Raw genomic sequence first — 23,006 nt, forward strand, 5'->3', positions numbered from 1 at the left:
AGCGCAGAGATAGATGTAGGTTCATTTTTAGAAGGTACACACTATACATTTTGAAACAGTGATTTATTTTGAAAACGTATCGGATTAGTTTTACAGCTATGCCAGAAAATGAATGATTGGCTATTTCATTTAACAAAGGGAATTGAAGCAGATATTTATTAAGTCATGGGGAGGTGAACTATCTCCAATTCAGTGGGTTAATCATTAATATTTGGAGGATTTTCTTGCCATGCTGTATTAGGAGGAGACAGATATTTAAATATTTAACTAAAACAACATTAACTATTCCAGTTTTTTTCTTCAACAGCAAATATATAATATTTTAACAAAACAAGCATATGTCCCTCGCTTCTCACATTTATCTCCAGACTTCTTCTCCTTGTCCAGATCTATTCCACCCCCAACAATCTTGAACTTTTTGAAACTTTGCACTTTTAGAGAGAGGTAAGGGATTGACTCTGTGTACACACATTTGCAGAGGGACAATTGAGTTGAGGTCTATTATTTCTCACCTCTGTATATTTATTTATTTAAAAACATTTTTGCTATTAACAAGCATGTTACCTCTGGAGACACAAATCCACAGTTTATGAACTGCAAAATTAAGCATCTCTGATGGTATCTTCTAGACTGAGCACTGAGTCCCATTGAGTATAGAAAAATTAACCCAAATAATCTGTACGGAATCCTGTGGAACCCCATAAGATTGGGTCCCTAATCCATGACCTATTGGAACTCATTTACAAAACTTTTCTTAAACGTTACATGAATATATTGTCTCATACTATAGAATTAGAATTTATAATCCCTATTCAGTGAAGCGATATCTTTGAGCTATAATGTATCTTAATTAAAACTATCTTTAGATAAGTTTTTCTTCAAACAACATTTATAAAAAATCTGATTTAAAAAAATGAATTGATTTTTATCCACCCTGAGGAGTAGTGGCTCATCCATTTGTAGCGCTATTACTACTACTAAGCAGCTTGACTGTGTTATCACACCTATTAGTTAAGATTTTTCAGTTTTTTTTCTGTTATGTATGATTACTGTTTTTTCTTTTGAAGTGTGTTGGTTTAAACTCTGGGAATGTTTTATCCCTCACAGCCTGGGTTCAAGTTCAAGATCATTTATTCTCCAAATTATTTGTAAATAGTGTAGACTGAGACTATATGCTTCAGTTTTAATCACATATATCACAAAGGTTGCTTTTACTGCTCTTCTGAAAGACAGAACTAAGATGCAGTATCATTGATTTCCATTCAGGTTTAGCAAACATATAATAGGGTGCAACAGATTTATCATAATGAAGATGATGGAATGAGCAAACAAAGAGATGGTTTCAGAACAATGTGGTGGTTGTTCAGAAGGATATTAAGGTCATTTCCTACAGTGGACATGAAACCAATGTAGTCTGTGCATTAGAGCACCTGAAAATATATGAGAAACTTAAATTGCCAAATAAATATATAAATAATTCAGTAACTAGTAGATTTCCCCCCTTCCAGCTGCATTGTTTTCTCAGTTTAGAAGAGGTGAATACAGAGAGTGACAGTTTGTAACTAGCATAACAGTGGAGATTTGTTTTGAGAAGTACACAAATTCATAGCTATTATCCTATTCACGGTTGAGACAGCCATCTGTGTTACTGCAGATATAAACCAGTAAGGGTAAGTCTATGCTGCCCCTCCCTGCCACCAATCCCCATTTAAAAAAAAAAAAAAAAGGCCTGTGACAGTGAGTCTGAGATCCTCCCCTGTCACCAGGTCTCGGAGCCCAGGCTCCAGGCCAAGTGGGACCTTCTCTGCTGCTATTTTGAGCCCTGTGAGCATGATTCAGTTGACCCAAGCTTGGAGACTCACCGCCATGGTGTTTTTTTGGATTGTACAGATACCCTCAGTGATTTCTGTGCTAAAAGTAGGTTATTCTACAATTAATGTTCTACAAGGGCATTTAGTTGGTTGGTTCTGAATATTGTAGTGATGTTCTGTTGTGAAATGAATGGTGGTTCAAAGCTAGGTTCCATGCACCCTTGGATCTTAGCCTTGTTCTTCAAGGGAGCCTCTGTATTACCCTCTCTTGAGCAGGAGGCACTGACTGCAGCACAATTCATTGCTGCCTTCTAACTGGCACCAAATCCACAAGTCTTCAAAGGGAAACTGGCAAAAAGCCTATTGTTGTTGTTATTGATACCTATTTCTATTATTCTAGTGCCTGGAGAACACAGTTAAGATCAGGTTTCCCTTATGCTTTGTGCTGTAGAAATACCTCTTCTTCACATTACATTGTCTTGTGGGAAGTAGGCATTGCACTTGAAATACCAGTGCGTTTGCAAGATTTTCCCCTTCTCTAGTGCTTCCTGTCCTTATGATTAGAGATGTGAGCCGCAAACATGGTCCATGGATATCTGCATCCGCAGATGTAGCTATAAAATTGATATCCGCAGATTTGCAGGGCTCTGTATATGGAAGAAAGAGAGAGAAGGTGTGGGGAATGGCAGCTAGGAAGGTACAGGCAGGCTCCTCAGTATTCTACGATTCCACTGCTGTGGAATTCACTGTATTGCCACACAATTATGCTCCCCAACCCCAGGTGTCATTGTTTCCATCTCCGATCGTTGCAGAGAGAACTTGCAAACAAAGTGTAAACTGGTGGAGTATTGCTTTTGAAAACCTGAAAAGAGCTGAAGCAGGGAGAGAGAACTCAGAGAAGGGTAGGAGCTGGGGAAGGAAGAAAGCCTGAAGGAAAAATGAGAATTGTGATGGAAGAATATAATCTTTGGGGGCTGGACTGTGGGGAGGAGTCTTTCAAGCTCTACAAGGAAGCTGCGGTCCAGGAATAATGATGTTTGGCAGGACAGTGTTTTTGGAGGCCACAAAAACTGTGTGGGCCTGATAGTATCAAAGATCTCAGGTGTCTTAATTGATCCCTGTGCTGAATATGGTTGTGCATTTTCCATTGTGCTAGGCACTATACAAACACACACAAAAAGATGATCCCTGCCCCCAAGGAGTTTACTATCAATAATGTGGTCAGCCAAATTCTGATTCTGTAATCTCTGTTACTTCTGCTATTGTAAAATCAGAAAGAATCCAGATTGATTTTGAGATCCTGAGGTAAGCGTTGATATTAATCATCAAGTCTGAGATGGAAAGGACCTATTAGCTTATCCAAACCTTATATCTGTAAATGCAGGATTGTTTCCTAAAGTACAATTAGTGTTGTTTTTCCCCAGTCTTATTTAAATGCAATAGGTGAGAGGGCTTAATATTTATGATAGCTAGTAAACATTATTTTAAGATACTGTTTTGTGACTATAATTTTAAATTAATTGTATTTCTTTGCTAATTTTAACCTTCACAGTTTAATATGCTTCTCATGTCATTTGTACCATGCAAAATATAATTAGTGATTCTAGGCTATATCATGCCACCAGTTTTTTACACTGAACGAAATGGTGAGTTTGTGTTTTTTAAAGAATAAGCTTAATATGATCAGTCCATTTTAACACAACAGAAGCATCTTCCTCTAAACTATATGTATTTAAAACATTATTGTAATGTATTTTTTATTTTTAAAAGTCTGCTTGGATTCATTGGACCTACATTTAAAATATATTCTCATTTGTTGTAAGGTATTAATAATGTAACAAAATTTTCATTTGGCTTCTTTGCAACTCCACTTTCTTTCCAAGGTACCATATACTGCAATATTAAATGCTCAGTGGAAGCTACAATTACTAGAACAATAAATTGTTAAATTATTATTCAACAAAAAGGTACCCCTGGCTTTACATACTGTTCCATTAATGCTGATAACTAATGGATAATTTACTAAATCTGGAAAATCAAATCTTTGATACTCAAGGTAATATTAATAATGTTCAGTAACTAGAAATTAAATTATTCTTGAGACAGTGTTAAAGTTATGGAAAGCCAGTCTTCTATTTACAAATGCAATTTAATCTCATGAGAATGTAATCTTGTTAAAATATTGTCAAGTTAATTGAAATTGATTTGTGTTTACTAAACATAATGAATGATAATCAAACAATCAGGCTTAGAAGCTTTCATGGTATGTTTAAGTCTTTGATAGATTTCTGTTAATCTTACACAAGATGTTTCATTTTGGAAAAATAAATGCTCTAGAGGTTCTTCAGGGCTAGTAGCCCTTCCTTGTCTTTCTTTCCCCAAAATGGATAACACTGAAATATAGAGTAAATTACCTTCTTTTGTGAAATGTTATATTTTGGAATATCTGAGAGCACCTAGAATTTAAGATTACTTTTTCATTTATTATATCTGTCAATACACATAGTACATTTGCTTTTAGCTGCTTAATTATTTCACACATTTGCTGATCTCTATTATTTGTAAGAATCTTAGCATCTACATAAATGAAATTCTAATAGCCTTTAGAGAGGAAAGAAAAAATACAGTGAAGCAATTTAAAAGGCAAGATAAACAGAACACATAAGACACATACATTTTTGGGCTGATGCACTTAATTGCATAAGAATTTCATGCCTAATCAGCAGTATTGGCTCCCTCAAGGCACATATTTTTCAATACATTAAAAAAATTCTCTAACAAAACCAAAACAAAATCCAATGCAATTGCACATTTGCTGGAATATTTCACATCTTTAGTTAACCTGCCCCCTCATGCCTTGCAGTATTCATTAGCAGATTTCTCTGTTTATGACTGATATTATATGGTAATGGTTATGGGTTACTAACAGATGTAACCACTGAAATGAATTAGAATGAAAACTTGTTTTACAGAATGCCCCACTGGGGACCTACCCATCAAGCTTACCCTCTTAAAAAATAACAAAGCAAAAACATATCCACAACACTTTATTTTCTTTCAACAGAAAACTTTTCTTTACCGACTATGGGAATGTGGCCAAAATTGAAAGATGTGACATGGATGGGATGAATAGAACAAGGATAGTAGAATCTAAAATTGAGCAGCCAACTGCTGTTGCAGTAGATCTGGTCAACAAATATGTTTACTGGATAGACATATATCTGGACTACATAGAAGTTGTTGACTATCAAGGAAGAAACAGGCATACAATAATTCAAGGCCGACAAGTAAGTATTTATTTGATGATTCAGCTAATATAATAATAAAGTAATATTAAAATGTGCATAGCATTAACAGATATTTGTTGTAAGATTCACTATTTGTGTTTGGTCCAAATGAGTCAAGTAATCAAGTACTCAGCTGCATGTTCTATTTTATGTGCAGTTTATTTCACCTTACACTCCATGGGTCAGATTCTGTGCTGTGACTCTTAGGAAATGAACATAAGAGACAACGTAGGAATGGAGAGGAAACAGAGATGTAAGAATCTCAACATGGGGAAATGGAAGGACATTATAGAGTTAGAAGTAAGTCTAGGCAGGGGATAGCATTAATACCTTAGGAAGAAGAGAGATAAGGATGAGGAGATGCATCCTGATAACACCAAAGAAGGAAAAGATGATTAGTGAGATGTGCTCACCAGTCCAGGCCAGTCTGGATGAATATAGAGTGATCCAATTCCCACTGAAATCAGTCAGAGTATTTGCATTGATTTCAGTAGGAATTGAATCCAAGCCCTTAAGCCATGGGACTGTGATCAATCTGCTGAGGAGTAATACATCAGCATACAGCAGTGTGATGTGTCTGTTGCTGCCCTTTTGGCTTCTGACTAGAGTGTCAAAAATGGAAGATTCTGTGGCAGCTGGGAAAACAGTTGGAAACTTGAAGGGACAGTGACAAAGACAGCTGTTCCTAGTGGCTACTCACAATCACAGAGCTGGGGCTTTTGAGTTACCCATATGTGGCTGGGTCTATCTCAGTTGTAGATTGACACGTCTCATGTACATAAAGTAGTTAAAAACATGTGACTTCAGAATGAGCACTTTACATGTCCATCTGTGATATCAATTTCTCTCCAACAAAGGGAAATTGGCATGAAGCAAAGGCTTGATACTGACCCCAGCTCAACCAAGAGACAACAGGATATTTTAACTTTTTGATTTTTAAAATATAAATACAGGAAATAGCAAAGAGATGCCCATGTGGGCAGGCTGAGAGGAAGATATCAGGCTATTCAATTTCTGTAATAGACTGCATTGGCCATGGCCTTTGGCCAATTGTGCTGGAAAGGAGGTTCCTGTAAATCTGAATCCTTTTAGCATCTGGTGCTGCTGGCACATTCTGTCACTATGTAGTTAGATTAGAAGGTGGGTCCATCTTTAGCAGTAACTGGCACACAATTTTTGCAGCTTACTATCACAGATTCGATCTGTTAAAGTGCCTTAGCAAAGATTACAATTTGGCCTGTTTTATTTTTCCTCTTGTCCAGGGAGCTTAGATGCTGAAGAACAGTTCCTAAAACAGATCAGAGGAACTGCTTTAGTTAACAATCTAGCTAGATAAGAATGGAGGGAATAGAAGATGCGTCCTTGAATGCTGGTTGTTTGCGGGAGTGAGAAGTAGCAAAAAGTTAACCTTTCCAATTGGCTATTAGGGCAGTCTGTTAAATCACATACAGAAGGAGCAACCTATCAATCATTTCAGTCCACTCTGGTGATTTCAGTGGATTTCATTGGAGTTATCAGTTTATCCCAGGGCTGAATTTCATCCAGTTACTGGGAAGCTGGACATTATTGGAAAGTTAGGGGCTAGAAATTATTATCAGGAGAGGAGGTTATATAATCAAATAAACAGAGAGAAATTTTAGCCGAATGAACACATAGACATATTTAAACACTAGGAAATGGAATTCTATTTTTTGCTCTTATAAAAAAGTCTGTTTGTCTCATAAAAATGATAAAAATGGATTCCTTTAAATCTATATAATTCAAGTATATTAACTGATATTCTTTGTAGATATTAAAGAATCCCGAAAACAAGATTTGGCTTATTGCTTGCTGGTATAATCATGTATAATCTTTTTGGCTTCCATCTCTTTGGCTTCATTGATAGTAAGCTACATGTCTTTTCATATTTGCAAGATACTTGGGGAATTACCTATATGGTTAAAAACCATCACAATAATGCATAAAACAGATAAAAATAATTAAATATCATAAAATACATCATAAAAATATAGTTGCACAACTCCAGTTAAGTCAGTATAGTACCTCACAATGGGATGCAAATGAATAATAAAACGTTAAGAAATGGGCAAAGGGGAGGGGAGGAATTATAATGCAGAAGGGTATCTTTCTTTTAAGAACAGGGCTCTATTCCTTCAATATTAAAATATTTATAAATGTAATATAATATTTTCCTGGTAAAACATTGGCATTGTAATAATTTACTGCAAAATAATACAGATGCATCATTATTTTCAGTTTTCTTCTCCACATCCCCATAGCTATGACTGGACTAAATCGTATTGAGTCTTAATCAGGCAAAACTTTTATTGATTACAGTTTAGAATTTGATTGAGTAAAGTCTGAGTATGGATGCCAAGATCTGGTCCAGTAGGAATAATTTTCAGAAATGGGTGGGATCTTAGTTGTACAAAATGAGAATTTTTAGAAAGGTGTCTGTGTACCCAGCATAACATTGAGCTGAGTGGATACATCACAGTGAATAATTCCTTGATTAACAGAATCAAATATTCATCTTTTGAATTATCTACTATCAGATTGGAATTTCCTTGATTTTTTTTTCAAAATAATTATATTACTTTTAAAAAAAAAAAAAATTCTTTCAGTCGGTCACAAACAGTCTCTGGAGTATTGGATGTTTGATGTTCAAGTTGTTAACTAACTTTGTGTCCCTGTTTCTTGATTGAATGAATACACTTCCACACATTCATAGATACACACATCAAGCCTGAATACTATGAATATGATATTGGAATTTATTTTTCGAAAGTGTTTATTCCAGTAAAACACAACCACCCAAAAATTCACAGAAAGTCAACACAAAAAAGAGTGCTAGAGTGATATAACGGTCATTCATCTGTGGAGTGCCTTTGAGCAACTGGATGGAGTACTACACTCCTTTTCTCCACCTTTGCTCCCCCTACAGATTGCCGGCTGACCTTGATCAGTCTTCAATGGGCTTGGCCCTCTGGCCAAGTCACAAAGTCCAAATGAACCCCTTTCTGGGTATTAAAGAGTTTGGTAATTAAACAATCTATTTGCCGCCATGAGGGTCTTCAGCCCCAGCTCTGGGTCCTTTAAATTCATACCTATATTCTGATTCCCAAATAAGGCTTGTCTTCTTCTTGGGGTTTATGCCACTTTACTTGTGGCTGGTAGGGGAACCCAGGCCCACCACCCACTACTTGTAGTTCAAACCCAGGGACCCCATACAGAGCAACTACATACTGTTCACTCCAATCCATCACTGCCATTTCCCTGGGGCTCTTCCTACAAGGCCCCTTTTACCTTCTCAGGTTCTGTTCCCAGGGTGGGGGAGGGGAGAAGCACCCTTCTTCATTCCTCTGGTCCTAGCCAAAAACTGATCTGCAAAGGTAGTGGACCTTCCAGTAGGAGCCACAAAGGCCTGGTAGACCCCAGGGAACTCATTTAAAAAATTAAGAAAATATTTATTGAAAACATTTTACGGCATTCACTCAACTCTAATTATAACATTCAAATAAGAAAGTGAGTCACCTTATGTATTGTGCATTCATGATTCCTCCGTTTTGTATGTAGATAATAGCCTTTTACTACTCTTTACTGAACGCTGCTGCTATTATTATTATTAATGTATTATTCACTTAAAACATTTCCTTCTTCACTCACTGAAGAGTTTACAATCTAGAAGACAGACACAGATAAGACAAAAAAAGTCTGAGACTTATAGAAGTGTGTTTAGAATGTGTGTGTGTGTTTGTGTGTGTATATGTATGTATGTATAAATTTAATATAATATTGATTTTTTTCTGTCTTTACATAAATTTAATTGTAAAACAAAAATTTTAATCAAAATATTATATTACTCCATGAAAAGAAAGCAGAAATCACTTGATGGTTAGGCTTCACTGAGATTTAAAAAATATGTATTGACTTTTTCAAAACCTGGTTGTGTTATACAGTTCAGTATCTATATCTTACATTATACTATTATAATTATTATTTATTACTATTATTTCTAAAGTCATGATATAATAGCCATGTTTTTTTCTGTTTTTCAGGTTAGGCATCTTTACAGTTTAACAGTATTTGAAAACTATCTATATGCAACTAATTCAGATAATTTCAGCATCTTACAAATAAACAGATACAATCACACAGATGTTCAGTCACTGATTAGACTTGAAAATGCAAGAGAGATCCATGTCTATCAGAAAAGAATGCAGCCATCAGGTATGCTCAGAATTCTCTTTGTGTGGTACACTCTTCTCTGGAGCCAATTCTGGTGCAACTTTGCTGAAATCTTTGAAGTTATGCCGGGAGCTAATCTGCCCTTTGTTCTAACAGGCATATTGATAGGAATGATTTTTATGTAGAAAACTCTTATGACAAGTAATGAAGTTACTTATATAACTCTCTTCTGTGCATCTGCTAGGAAAATAGATATGAGTAGAGCAGGTCAAAAATGTTCCTATGGAAAGTTTCCCATTGGAAAATACAGATTGGACAGTCTCAAAAGATTCCACTGGAATGAGCTGATTCTGTTAAAACTTTCAACAGAAAGCAAGCAGCCTGCAAGCTTGCCTGCCTATTCAGTTTCCTGCCAACTTGCAAGCCAGCCCATTCACTTCTCTGTGCTCCCAAGCCTCCAGCTTCCATGGCAGTGAGCCTGGTGAGCTTCCTGAGAACTGAGGTTCCCGGTGATCCCCAGTAGCCTGCCTGATGGGCTGCCATAAGCTGGGTTCCCTGAGCTTCAGGACTCAGTGGGTGGCTAGCTTCTTGCCTTGCAGGATCCCAGGTTGCCTGCCTGGTGGGTGGCCAGGGAGCCAGGATCCCCAGGCTTACAGACTTCCCAGCTGGTGGGATATCTGAATCCCAGGCTGGCTGCTTGGTGGGGTTCTGAAGGCTGGAGTTCTCTGGGATCCTAGGCTTCCCAGAATCCCTGGTTGGTCAGCTCTTCAGGCTTTCAAGCTTTCCAGGCTGCCTGGCTCCTCAGGTGTCCACCTTATGGGCAGCCCAGGACTCCAGGCAGCCTGGACACCTGTTACGAGGGCAGTCAGCAAGCCAGAAAAAAAAGTTTCAATTATCCTAAAATGGAATATTTCTCACCTTTCCCTCACACACTTTTTTTTGTTTGTTTTGAGTTTTCTTGTTTTTGTTCTGATTCAAAATGAGAACATTCAAAATCTCAAACTTTTTTGTGGATGGGAAAATCCCATTCCTGCATGGTTCTGATTACAGGCCTGATCCTGCAGACCTTGCACACACAAAATACCGACCGATTTTTGTGGAAATTTTGGACGTGCAGACACTGAAGGGTAAGGCTCTAATTTTGTAAAATGATGGTTTCCCAAGAAGAGCTATTTGATATCATTCACAAGAACAGATATTATTGCTTTGGCTACTGTAACATGAGAACTGGCACACCAGCTTTACAAACAATGTGAACTTTAGTATGTAATTGAACTGTTATGTTACAAAGGATTCTGAAGCTGCATCAAACTCTTGCTTGATATAGATTGGATGAACTGATTTTCAACCCATACTTGAGAACATTGATCTGCAGATGCCATCCATGAAGAGCATTGCAAAGAATTATACTGCTATAGGCTGACCTCTTGTCCCCATGGGGAGCAAGGATGTTTAGTATACAGGATATATGATTTTGATGTAACTTCTGTTACATCCTTTGTGACTATGTGGTATTTTCCTGTGCTCTTTGTTGCACTAAGCCAGTTGTTATGTTCTGAATGGACGTTTGTTGCTCATTAAGATCTGATGTACGGGCTATCTCAGCTTGGTTACATTTCTGTTATACCTTTAGAATATGGAACTTGAATAATATTTTATTTAAGAAAACAAAAATAGGAAGTTGGGAATACAAAAAAAAAGGCTTTGAGCCCTGCATAGGTGTGCTAGGAAGGTGAAATTAGAATATAGGAATCCTGTCCCCAAGCTCCCTATATAGGAGGAACCATAATCTGTCTTACTGAACTAGGGAACTAGTGGAGGGGATAGCATTCCGATGAGACATATCTGGAAAGGGTAGGGAAGATCATTATCCTGAATGTCAGAAAAAGTGTTCTGGAAACACACTGGCTATGTTTTCACTTAGATGTAGCATGTCCTGCTGTCCAGCATCCATCACATATCCTCACTTTTGTGCAAAAACCCCAGTGCTTTACGAATGCTCCCGTCACTTTCTCCTTGACCAAGATGGCAAAGAATCTCCCCACAGGAGACTGTTTCTTTGATCTCCAGAACCCAGGATTCTAATGAAGCCTCTCTGGTATCCGTCAGCAGTACTTACCCTATTTAAGCACCTGGTTTTCACATTGGTTCCCTGGCACTTCTTTTTCTCAGTGCTTTGGTACCTTTTCTTCTTAGCAACCTGGTGCTTCAGCACCTGTTTTGGTTTGCAGGTGTCAATAATCTTTTTCAGAACTCCCACCCTCCTCTTTTTTTGCCCTTGCTGTGGCATTTTTTCTAGTTTCCTGGTCCTCTTGTGGCAGCACTATGATCCTCATCCCAGTGTCTGAGTCCCAGGAGCTCCAGGGAAAAGTCTGGCTGCTCAACAAACTATCTTATAGTTTGGTGTCTTTCTTTGTAGTAAATCTTCTTTCACTCTTATGATTCCCTTAATTTCATGAATTCTGGCCAATGACTTTTAAGGACCTTCCACCCGTCCCCCTTATTTCAAGTATGGCATCTACAGTGGAAGGAAGGCCACTTTGCGACTTCCACCTTTACCAGGTGTGGCAGAATAATAATGTGGGTGCCACCTCCAAGCCCTCCTTGAGAAATCTCAAGGAGACTCCTGTAAGTCTGGCATGAGGCCAGTACAAGGTGCTCAAAGCTAAAACCTGAGTTGGACAAAGTCAGTGAGCACCAGGATCAGTGTCAATGCTGCATGTTCTTCTTGAGAACAGCTTCCTCAGCAAAGTGTTCTCTGCTATCACCAGCAAAACTAAGTTTTCACCACGCATTCACATCTTGCTGTTTCTGAGCCTCAGCTTTGCAATTGGAAGCACTTAGCTTATTAGATGAGTGTGTTCCTCCATACAACAGACACCCAGATGAACTGGGGCTCTCTTTTGATAGTAGATATTTTTTCTGTTATAGAGAAGAACAAAGGAAGTGTCTCAGCAGGGGATGATCTTTCCTTTAACTTGTTTTTATAGAAGCTGTCCAAGACAACATATTTTCAATTAAAACTACAAGAACCTACAAGACCCATGATTGAGAGGTTCCTAAAATAGAATCCTCCCCCCCTCCCTCCCCACAGACAATAGAGTTTCTGACTTTTTGTCCCATCCTCTCCACAAGACCTTCTTTGTGTGAGTTCCCATGGGTAGAGGGAAGGCGGGTGACTCCTGTGCCCAGAATACATTTGGATAAATAGATTAAAGGTCCTTGGCCACAGTCCATTGCAATGTGGACTACTAGGTCTTTGTTGTCAAAACCTACATAGAGGAAGAAGGCTTTCATCTGGCTACTTCTCTTCCACAGAATATATATCAGGAGCTTTTAAGAAGCTAGAACACATGGAAATTTTGCTTATCAGAGAATATCAGGGTATTTAAGGATTTCAGTCACTGGCCTACCTCTTATTAGAATTTGAAAATTACATTTATTTTTATTTGCTTTCCTCTTGCACCTTATTTTTATTTTTTTCTCTGGGGTACATCTTTGATATTCTGCTGCTAATCTAGAATCAGCTTTTCTTTCTGGCAGTTGTGCCTTCTGCTCAGTAACAGGATAAGAACATAAGAACAGCCATACTAGGTCAGAACAAAGGTCCATCTAGCCCAGTATCCTGTCTTCCAACAGTGGCCAATGCCAGGTGCCCCAGAGAGAATGAACAGAACAGTTAATCATCAAATGATCCATCTCCTGTCGCCTATTCCCACCTTCTGGCAAACAGAGACTAGGGACACCATCCCTGCCCATCCTAAGCTAACAGGCACTAATAGACCTATTTTTCATGAACGTATCTAGTTCTTTTTTTAACCCTGTTATAGTCTTGGCCTTCACAATATCTTCTGGCAAGGATTTACACAGGTTGACTGTGCGTTGTGTGAAGATATTTTTGTTTGTTTGTTTTAAACCTACTGCCTATTAATTTCATTTGGTAAACCCAGTTCTTGTGTTATGAGAAGGAGTAAATATCATTTCTTTATTTATTTTCCCCACACTGGTCATGGTTTTATATACCTCTACCACATCCCCCCTTAGTCATCTCTTTTCCAAGCTGAAAAGTCCCAGGTTTATTAATCCCTCCTCATATGGCAGCTGTTCCATACCCCTAATAATTAGTGTTGCTCTTTTCTGAATCTTTTCCAATTCCAAAATATCTTTTTTTAGATGGGGCACCATATCTGCATGCAATATTCAAGATGTGGGTGTATCATGGATTAATATAGAGGCATTATGATATTTTCTGCCTTATTATCTATCCCTTTCTTAATGATTCCCAACATTCTGTTAACTTTTTTGACTGTTATGCACATTGAGTGAATGTTTTCAGAGAACTACGTGCAATGACTCCAAGATCTCTTTCTTGAGTGGCAATAGCTAATTTCGACCCCATCATTGTATATGTATAGTTGGGATTATTTTTTCCAATGTGCATTACTTTGCATTTATCAACATTGTATTTCGTCTGCCATTTTGTTGCCCAGTCACCCAGTTTTGTGAGTTCCTTTTGTAACTCTTCACAGTCTGCTTGGAACTTAGCTATCTTGAGTATCATCTTCAGATTTTGCCATCTCACCTTTTACCCCTTTTCCAGATAATTTATGAATATGTTGAATAGGACTGGTCCCAATACAGACCTCTGAGGGACACCACTATTTACCTCTCTCCATTCTGAAAACTGACCATTTATTCCTACCCTTTGTTTTCTATTTTTTAACCAGTTACCAATCCATGAGAAGACCTTTCCTCTTATCCTATGACTGCTTACTTTACTTAAGAGCCTTTGATGAGTGAACTGGTGGATAGCTGACACTTGTGCCCCCATGTCTCTCCACATGATAACCTTCTTTCCGCCCACTCTCAAAATTTCCCTTCGCTCCGAGGGTATTTGAGAGGCATCTGGGCCTGGGGATCTTTGGTGTGATGGTGGTGTTATGAACTGCACTCGGTTGGGGTCCTTGGGGTAGTTGGCCTTTATATGTCCCAGTTCATTAAATTTAAAGCATCGCCCAGCTGACTGGTTACTGGGCTGAGGTGGGTTACTGGAGATTGGTGAGGTGGGATAATAGGGAGTCTGGAGCTTTCCTTGGGTTGTAGGTGGGGTCTTGGTTTGCCCTTGTTGATAGGGTTTATTTTCTGTTTTCCCCCTGTGATATTTGCTCCCCTTGTTAGTAGCTTTTTTCTTCTCTGTCACTTTCACCCATTTGGCTCCAATCTCCCCTGCCTCGGTTACAGTTTTGGGCTTCCCATGTAGGATGTACCTTTCTATTTCCTCAGGAACACCCTCTAAGAACTGTTCCATTTGCATCAGGAGGGACAGCTCTTCCTGAGAGTTTTAACATTTGTTCCTGATATCCAGGCATCCCAATTCTTTCCAACGTGGTAGGAGTGTCAGGGGAATGACACATCTGGTTTCCATCTTAGGGCTCTGAACCACCGACGGGCATGCTCGGGTGTTATCCCCATTCCGTTTCTGGCCTTGGTTTGAAATAGTTTATAATTGTTCATGTTTTCCCTAGGCATTTCAGCCACCACCTCCTCTAAGGGTCCACTGAGTTGTGGTCTCAGCTCTATCATGTACTGGTCTTCAGAGATGTGGTACCCAAGGCAGGCCCTTTCAAAATTTTCTAAGAAGGCCTCAGTGTCATCACCTGCCTTGTAGGTGGGAAATTTCTTGGGATGGAGAACAATAATTGGCGAAGGGTTGTTAGAATTGGCTATGTTCTTCTGCTTAGCCTGTTCTAATTCCAAGGCCTGCCAGTGGGCCTCCCTTTGGAGCTCCATCTCTTTTTCTTTTATCTCCAGCTGTTTTTATTGCTTTTCCATCTCTCTTTTGTGGGCAGCCTCTTCCCTGGCTATTTCTGCATTTCTTAGTTCCATCTTTCTTTTATGTTCGTTGTCTCTTTCTATGGCTTCTAGCTTTGCTTGTTCCTGTTTAATGGCTTTCTTGGAACTCATGGCTCCTGCTTTTTTGTGCTGGTTGCTCCCTCTGCTGTTGAGTGTCTAGAATGCTGCAGCTCAGGGTTGCTTGGCAACAGACTTTTTTAACACTTCCTAACTAGCCTTTGCCCGACGAGTTAGAAGAAAAAAAAACCACTTTCATTTGCAAATGTGTTTTGCTGGTGTTTGCTGACTCACAGCTGGAGTCCCTTTGTTTAACAAAGATCCTTGTTAAGCCCTAATGCCTCTGGCTTCAGGCAGTCTTTCTGCACAACCAGAAAGGAGAAAAGGAAAAAAAAATTGTTTTTCTGGCTGTACTTTTAAAAAAAACCCTCTTGCCTGATTACAAACAGCTAGCAGAGAGAAAAGAGAAAAAAATAATCCTACTGGGTTTTGCTTTAAATTCACTGGCTTTTTGATTCTATCTTTCCCACACGCTGCACACCATGTCAAGGTATGATTCCCCACTCTGAACCTTAGCGTCCAAAAGATGGGGTACCTGCATGAACCCCTCTAAGCTTAATTTCTAGCTTAAAAATGATAGAGCTGCCACCACCCAACAATATAGTGTTTTGGGACACTTTCTAGCCCCCAAAACCTTCCCTGGGGACCCCAAGATTCAAACTCCTTGAATCTTAAAACAGAGAGGAAATTCGCCTTCCTCCCTCCCCCTCCCAGACTCTCCCTGAGAGAGAGAGACAGTGATCCTAACACAGAGAGAAATCAGGCTTTTCCTCCCCCTTTCTCTCCTTTCTCCCACCAATTCCCTGGTGCATCCAGACCTCGTTTCCTGGGGTCTCACACAAGAATAAAAAAAAAAACAGGTTCTTAAAAAGGAAAAGCTTTTAATTAAAGAAAATTTTAACTTTTTTTTTCTATCTCTATAAAATCAAGATGGAAAATGTTACAGGGTCTTTCAGCTTATAGACACCAGAGAGAATCCTCCCCCGAGCACAAATACAAGTTGCGGCAAACAGAGATACAATCCTTCCAGCAAAATACACATTTGCAAATAAAGAAAACAAACATAAATATAATCCACTTTCTAGCTTTTACTTACTATCTGGAACCAGAGAGTCTGTTTCAGTAAGATTGGAGAATCTGGTTATGTGACTGGCATCTCTTAATCCAAGAGAGAACAACAGACAGAGCAAAACAGCCCAAAACAAAAGCTTCCACCGAGATTTGAAAGTATCTTGTCTCCTGATTGGTCCTCTGGTCAGGTGTTCCAGGTTTACTGAACTAGTTAATCCTTTACAGATAAAAGAGACATTAACCCTTAACCATCTGTTTATGACAGAGGGACTTTGTCAAAGACTTTCTGAAAATCTAAGTACACTATGTCCACTGAATCCCTTTTGTCCACATACTTGTTGACCCCCTCAAAGAATTCTAGTAGAGTGGTCAGGCACGATTTCCCTTTACAAAAACCATATGACTTTTCCCCAACAAATTATGTTAAACTATGTGTCTAACAATTTTGTTCTTTACTATAATTTCAACCAGTTTGCCTGGAACTGAAGTCAGGCTTACCGGCTTGTAGTTGCTGGGATCATCTCTGGAGCCCTTTTAAAAACTGGTGTCACATTCGCTATCTACCCGTCATTTGGTACAGAAGCTGATTTAAATGATAGGTTACAAACCTAGGATCTGACTAGAATATTTGCAGGCCAGCATTTATACTTGACAGAGGTGGTATGTGCCCATCAATAGGTGGCCTAGTTCACACTCTAACCCACTGTCTATACCCTCAAGTGTCAATAAATCTAAAGATCTAAGAGAATTACTAAGTATCTAGAAACTCTGAATAAGAATCCTGCAAGATGATATCTTCAGACAGGTGGAATTAAAAGATAAGTCTTTTCCCTTATCTTAATTATCAAGTATTTTCATACTTAATTTTGGGTACTCTTACTGTTAATTCAGAAGTATGCCTTTAAAATGTAATACCAAGAGAAATGAACATTTTGGGCAAACTATGGCTTGCTCTGCATAGTGTGCAAATGTGGGAAAGAGTGTGCGGGGAAGCCTTACTGCCTTTGTGTCCCTATACATGGATGTGCCAAAATCCCAGTCCTGTCCTCACTGAGCATAATGACTGGGAGATAGTAATAGACTCCCGCACAAGGGTATAGAGCTAGGATGTGGATCAATACTGAATTTAGTTGACATGGAAGGACCACAAGCTGCACTCTGTTAAATAATGTCAGTCTCCACTGTGATGTGCTACTTCAACGAATGTTTGTTCATATAGAGTGCTGGCGTACCTACTTCAATGTGGAATGTGGTGTAATAGTTACATTATAGCACTTTGAATTTATATACTTGTCTGTTTGGGGCATTGTTTTTAAAAATTCTGACCTCTTTTATGACTGTATGCTGGGAAAAGATGGATTGTAGCTCAGATTCGCTTTTCTGTCTAAACCCTCAACATGCTGATGCATATCATTAATTTGCTTTTAAAGGATTTCAAGCATGCTATTTTTCATTTGTTGTAGTCAGAAGCCATGCATGTGAAGTAGACCCATATGGAATGCCAGGGGGGTGTTCACACATCTGTCTGCTCAGCAGCAACTACAAAACACGGACTTGTCGCTGCAGGACTGGCTTCGTCTTGGGAAATGATGGCAGGTCATGCAAAAGTATGTTGTTAAAATCAAACACTTTGCTACAAGCTAATATTTCAGAGTAGAATTCTGAGTGTTAATTAACATTATCATCAACAACAATAGAAACAACATAAGTTGTTAGGTAAAATTTGCTTGCAATATGTGCCTGCCATTTTGCTCACATTCTCTTTTTATTCCCTTAAAACTATCTGACTAAATTCATTCTATGCAGTGGATAAATTTAACCTGACTTAGTAACTTTTACTCTCTGTTTATGTGGTGTCATAATACATCAGTACTGTAACAGAATTAAATACTTTCACATTAATTTTTACCCATAGTGGGTCAAATCCTTCTCACCATTCTGATTCATAAGCAGTCCCACTGTGTGAATAAGGCAAACGGGGTTTTGTCCATGATAGTTTGGAAGAACAAGTTGATTTGAGTAACATAAGAAAAGCAGCAAAGAATCCTGTGGCACCTTATAGAATAACAGACGTTTTGGAGCATGAGCTTTCGTGGGTGAATACCCACTTCCTCAGATGCATGTAATGGAAATTTCCAGGGGCAGGTATATATATGCTAGCAAGCAAGCTAGAGATAATGAGGTCAGTTCAATCAGGGAGGATGAGGCCCTGTTCTAGCAGTTCAGGTGTGAAAACCGAGGGAGGAGTAACTGGTTCTGTAATTGGCAAGCCATTCACAGTCTTTGTTCAATCCCGAGCTGATGGTGTCAAATTTGCAGATGAACTGAAGGTTTTTGTATATTGCCATTCCTAATGTCTGTAGGAGAGCACTTCAACCTTCCTGGCCACACTATAGCAGACCTTAAGGTGGCCATCCTGCAGCAAAAAAACTTCAGGACCAGACTTCAAAGAGAAACTGTTGAGCTTCAGTTCATCTGCAAATTTGACATCATCAGCTCAGGATTGAACAAAGACTGTGAATGGCTTGCCAATTACAGAACCAGTTTCTCCTCTCTTGGTTTTCACACCTTAACTGCTAGAACAGGGCCTCATCCTCCCTGATTGAACTGACCTCGTTATCTCTAGCTTGCTTGCTAGCATATATATACCTGCCCCTGGAAATTTCCATTACATGCATCTGAGGAAGTGGGTATTCACCCACGAAAGCTCATGCTCCAAAACGTCTGTTAGTCTATAAGGTGCCACAGGATTCTTTGCTGCTTTTACAGATCCAGACTAACACGGCTACCCCTCTGATAGATAAGAAAAGCAAACATTTTTTGCAGCTTAAGTGTTTCTTCTCTGAAAATTCCTGATTTGGGCTGGGACAAGTAGCAGATGGAGTATTCTGAGAGGAACACATTATCTGAACCAACCAAAATATGAGTCCTAAAAGTTTTTTGAGAGAGCTTGTTTTTCTGAGATTTTTAGTCTGATCTCTTGGCCAAAGACATTTGATTTAGTTCAGATATAGATGCTCATATTTTGACACTTACTGGTAAACTAAACTGATTCTCAAATGCTTTTGAGGTTTTGGCATCATCAATAAAAAATCTGATGAAATTTTCAAATAAATAGTTTATTCTTTCTTCCCACCTTGTAACTGAATTTTATGTACATCAGCTAAAACTAAACAGATTTGATTTAAAAAAACCAACCGAGAGCTCTAGAGGCATTGATGAAAAGTTTTGCCATTTTTTTTTCTCTGTTTGCAACAAAACTTTGAGGGTCATTTGTGTGGATTCTTAGCACTGTGCAAATGAGATAAAGATCTTTTGATATATTTGTCTCTGCTTGTCTTCAGATGAAAGATTTTGAGTGGTCTGTTTTGAATTTGCTGAAGTTTTCTATATTGTCAGATTTAATGAATGCCACAGTCGCTGTCTACAACAGCCTTGACAGAGCCTAATGAATTGTAAAATTAAATGCCTACGATATTATACATGCTGTTTAACTTTGTAGCCAGTGTGATCTTATGATCTGTCATGTTTTTGCAACATGGACTGTTACAGACAAAAGAATGATAAATTAGATATAACCTAAACACAGAAGTTATTTGTATTTTAATTAAGGTAATGTAATTAGCTAGCCTTCTTGAGTTTAGATACATTCTGAATGTTTAAGGGTTTAGTATTGAATAAAAAACCTCTAATTGTGCTGGTTAATTAACAATTGACTTTGTGCAGCATAAAGAAGATTAGGCAGCAATGATTGTTTGCATTTTGCAATCTTTCTTCTGCAGGACCAAAGAATGAGTTGTTCCTGTTTTATGGGAAGGGGCGCCCGGGAATCATACGAGGAATGGACCTGAATTCCAAAGTTGCTGATGAATATATGATCCCCATAGAAAACCTGGTCAACCCTCGTGCTCTGGACTTCCATGCTGAGACCAATTACATCTACTTCGCTGACACGACAAGCTTCTTGATTGGGCGACAGAAAATTGATGGCACAGAGCGTGAGACAATCTTGAAAGATGGTAAGTGATGGGAGGTGACAGCAACAGCAAAAGGATGTCACTAATGAAAGGATGAACTGATCCATATAGAATACAAATCAATGAAAAGCCTCCCCCAAACCTCTAACTGAACCTGAAGCCAAACTAAACCTTTTTTAAAGATTGGAGAAGTTTAGATAATTTCCTTTTCCCCTTCTTTTCCTGTTTTATAGCTGTGCATTTGTATTTTTCTGTTTCTTGAGGGAAAACTTTCATAGATGCTGAGCACCTGCAACTCTCATTGTCTTCCATGTTTTCTCAACAGCTGTGAAAATCAGTCTGGAGATATTCAGGATCTATTATGATCTACCTGATACCAGATAGTTTGCAGTTAATTATTTAACAATAAAATAAAGAAATGCCAGTGGAAAAAGGTCAATAAATTGGGCTATATCAAGCCCAAAGTGTCCAAAACTGGTGGATGCCCTGAGTGAAAAAGGTTTGCTAAGAAGAACATCATAATCTTCCTTTTGGCAGAGACCTGAAGAAAGACCGCAAAATGGGACTGTTGGGGTCACTGTGAGGTGATGCAGAATGCCAGTGGGGTGATTTGGCAGCCTTCACTGGTGAGGCTTCAGTCAAGTCTTGGCTCTAATAACAAGCACTGTGGACTTGATTCTCCACTGACTTTGAGATGCACAGACTGAACAGAGAAGCCAGGAGGTTGCTGGTGGCCAGTTGCAGCTCCCTAACAGGGCCATATGGCTTCAGCACATTAGGTCTATGCAAGGGTAAACCTACTTTATGCTACTGGCATAAAGTCATTAGCTAATAATGGGTCATTATGCTCCATTTGCATCTTCCCCTTCTCCATACCCTTCCCTTGAACACTCCCAACATACCTCCATTTTCCTCTTACAATGGAGAAGAGGCAGCTAGTGCCTGAAGTGACAAAGCCACCCCTGTCGGCTTTATACAAAGTTTCCCTGCATGGGAAATTCACTAGTGGCTTTCTCCAACATGTTTAAGGCTTCTTTGGTCTGCTTAAGTGTCATGACAAAGGACATTTTCTATGTAAAAAAGTGTTTTAAAGGTCTCACTTTATAGGACTGATATAAGCAAAATATTCTGGTTTGATAGCTCATACGCACAGACCCCATAAAAAGCTTTAATTACTATGATCTTAGGGTTTAATACTGTGCTTTTGGGGATAAAAATAAACTGTGTTTTCAGATGTTTAATTTTGATGTTGGCTGGTAGATTTGTTTGTTACAAAACCCTATTTATTTGTTTGTTTGTTTTATTTTTGGTGGTGGCTGGGTAGATCAATGTATCAATGTTATAAATTGCACAAGGTGAGTGAGGTAATATCTTTTATTGGACTAACTTCTGTTGGTGAGAGAGACAAGCTTTCGAGCTCTTCTTCTTCTGTTGTGTCATTCTTGTTATGATGGAAATATTTTTTCGAAGAGGAACATTTTGCAGTGTTTCCTAAAGATAGTTTGATGTGATTTGCCTAATATACTCTAAGTTTATTCCATAGCTGGATCCCTTCCACTGACAATGATTTATCCCATTTATCCGCAGCTCTCGTGCTACACCATGGAATTTGTCTTTTGTTTTATGCATGCTTCCCAGCTTGTGTAGACATACATATGCCAGCTCTGCCCAAACTAGTGCAGTAAAAAGACCAGTGTAGCTGGGGTTAGTGGCAGCTCTGGCTAGCTTCCTGAGTACAAACCCTCCCAGACACTCAGGTACATACACAGGCTGCTGCCACCTGAGCTGCTGCCCCCAGCTACACTGCTATTTTTAGCATGCTAACTGGAGCACATCTTTCTACCTGAGCTGGAAAGCATGCTCCCAGCTGAAGTGTAGACATACGCTAAGTTAGTCAGTGCTCCACATAATTTTATAATACTAAGCATATTTGAAGAGCACTTGTCATGGTATTTTTCATCGTTTTAAAAATTAATATGGCTTCTTACCATATCATTTCAACTTTATTCTTGTCAGACCTCAGAAACTCAGCTGGGATGGATTGGCTCAGTGCTTGGGTGGGGGATGACTAGAGAAAATCCGGTGTTTCACGAAGCATTTTAGTAGGGAACACTCTCTTTTCTCTGAGTAGCATGGTTTTAGGGGGCACTATGCTGCTATAGTTGCCATTTCTCTGGTCACAGGTCCTCATTACTTGTGCATGGCACTTCTTGCATGAGTAGGTGTGTTAGCCCTAGCAAATATTCCAACTCAAGTAATTACAGTCTGCCCACATAGGAACCTACTAAGTGCTGAATGAGAATTGAGAGTGCTCAGTACGTTGCAGTATTGTATCTTGATTCCCCTTGTGGTTTCAGTTGTGAATCCTCATTTTTAGCTTTCTTTACTAAACTGGTGGGTAGTGTTGGTAACTATTTGATAGCACCCAGCAAGTTTCCTCCCAAAAGAGACAGTAGAGGTGATATCCTCATCAGCACCAGCAATAGTAGCTACAATTAGGCTTCCAAATGTGCATTATGAACCTGGTTTCATGTTTTCATAGTGAGACCTGGTTGAACACTGTAACAAAGAAATCAGAAACATTCAAGGAATGTAAGGATTGTTCAGTTAGAGCTCCCATGAACAGGGCACTGTGGAGCTCACAAGCCCTGCTGTCTAGTGTGGAGAACGTGGAGCTCTGCTTTCATCCCTCCTTGCCCCTTTTGATTTGTTTAATAGTCTTGTGAGCACTGCACCCACATAATACTTGCATGCTGGGGAGT

At 38.9% G+C, this 23,006-nt stretch overlaps 1 protein-coding gene across 1 annotated transcript in view; it reads left to right on the top strand.

Annotated features, from left to right (window-relative positions):
• Positions 1 to 23,006, top strand: part of LRP1B (LDL receptor related protein 1B) — an 875,307-nt gene that overhangs the window by 287,344 nt on the left and 564,957 nt on the right. Inside the window, exons 6-9 of the mRNA XM_030580310.1 lie at positions 4,876 to 5,098; positions 9,157 to 9,328; positions 17,731 to 17,874; positions 20,050 to 20,286. Coding sequence (XP_030436170.1) covers positions 4,876 to 5,098; positions 9,157 to 9,328; positions 17,731 to 17,874; positions 20,050 to 20,286 — 776 coding nt within the window. The remainder of the gene's footprint in view (positions 1 to 4,875; positions 5,099 to 9,156; positions 9,329 to 17,730; positions 17,875 to 20,049; positions 20,287 to 23,006) is intronic.

This window comes from Gopherus evgoodei, chromosome 11 (genome assembly GCF_007399415.2).
Source record: "Gopherus evgoodei ecotype Sinaloan lineage chromosome 11, rGopEvg1_v1.p, whole genome shotgun sequence".
NCBI classification, from domain to species: Eukaryota; Metazoa; Chordata; order Testudines; family Testudinidae; genus Gopherus; species Gopherus evgoodei.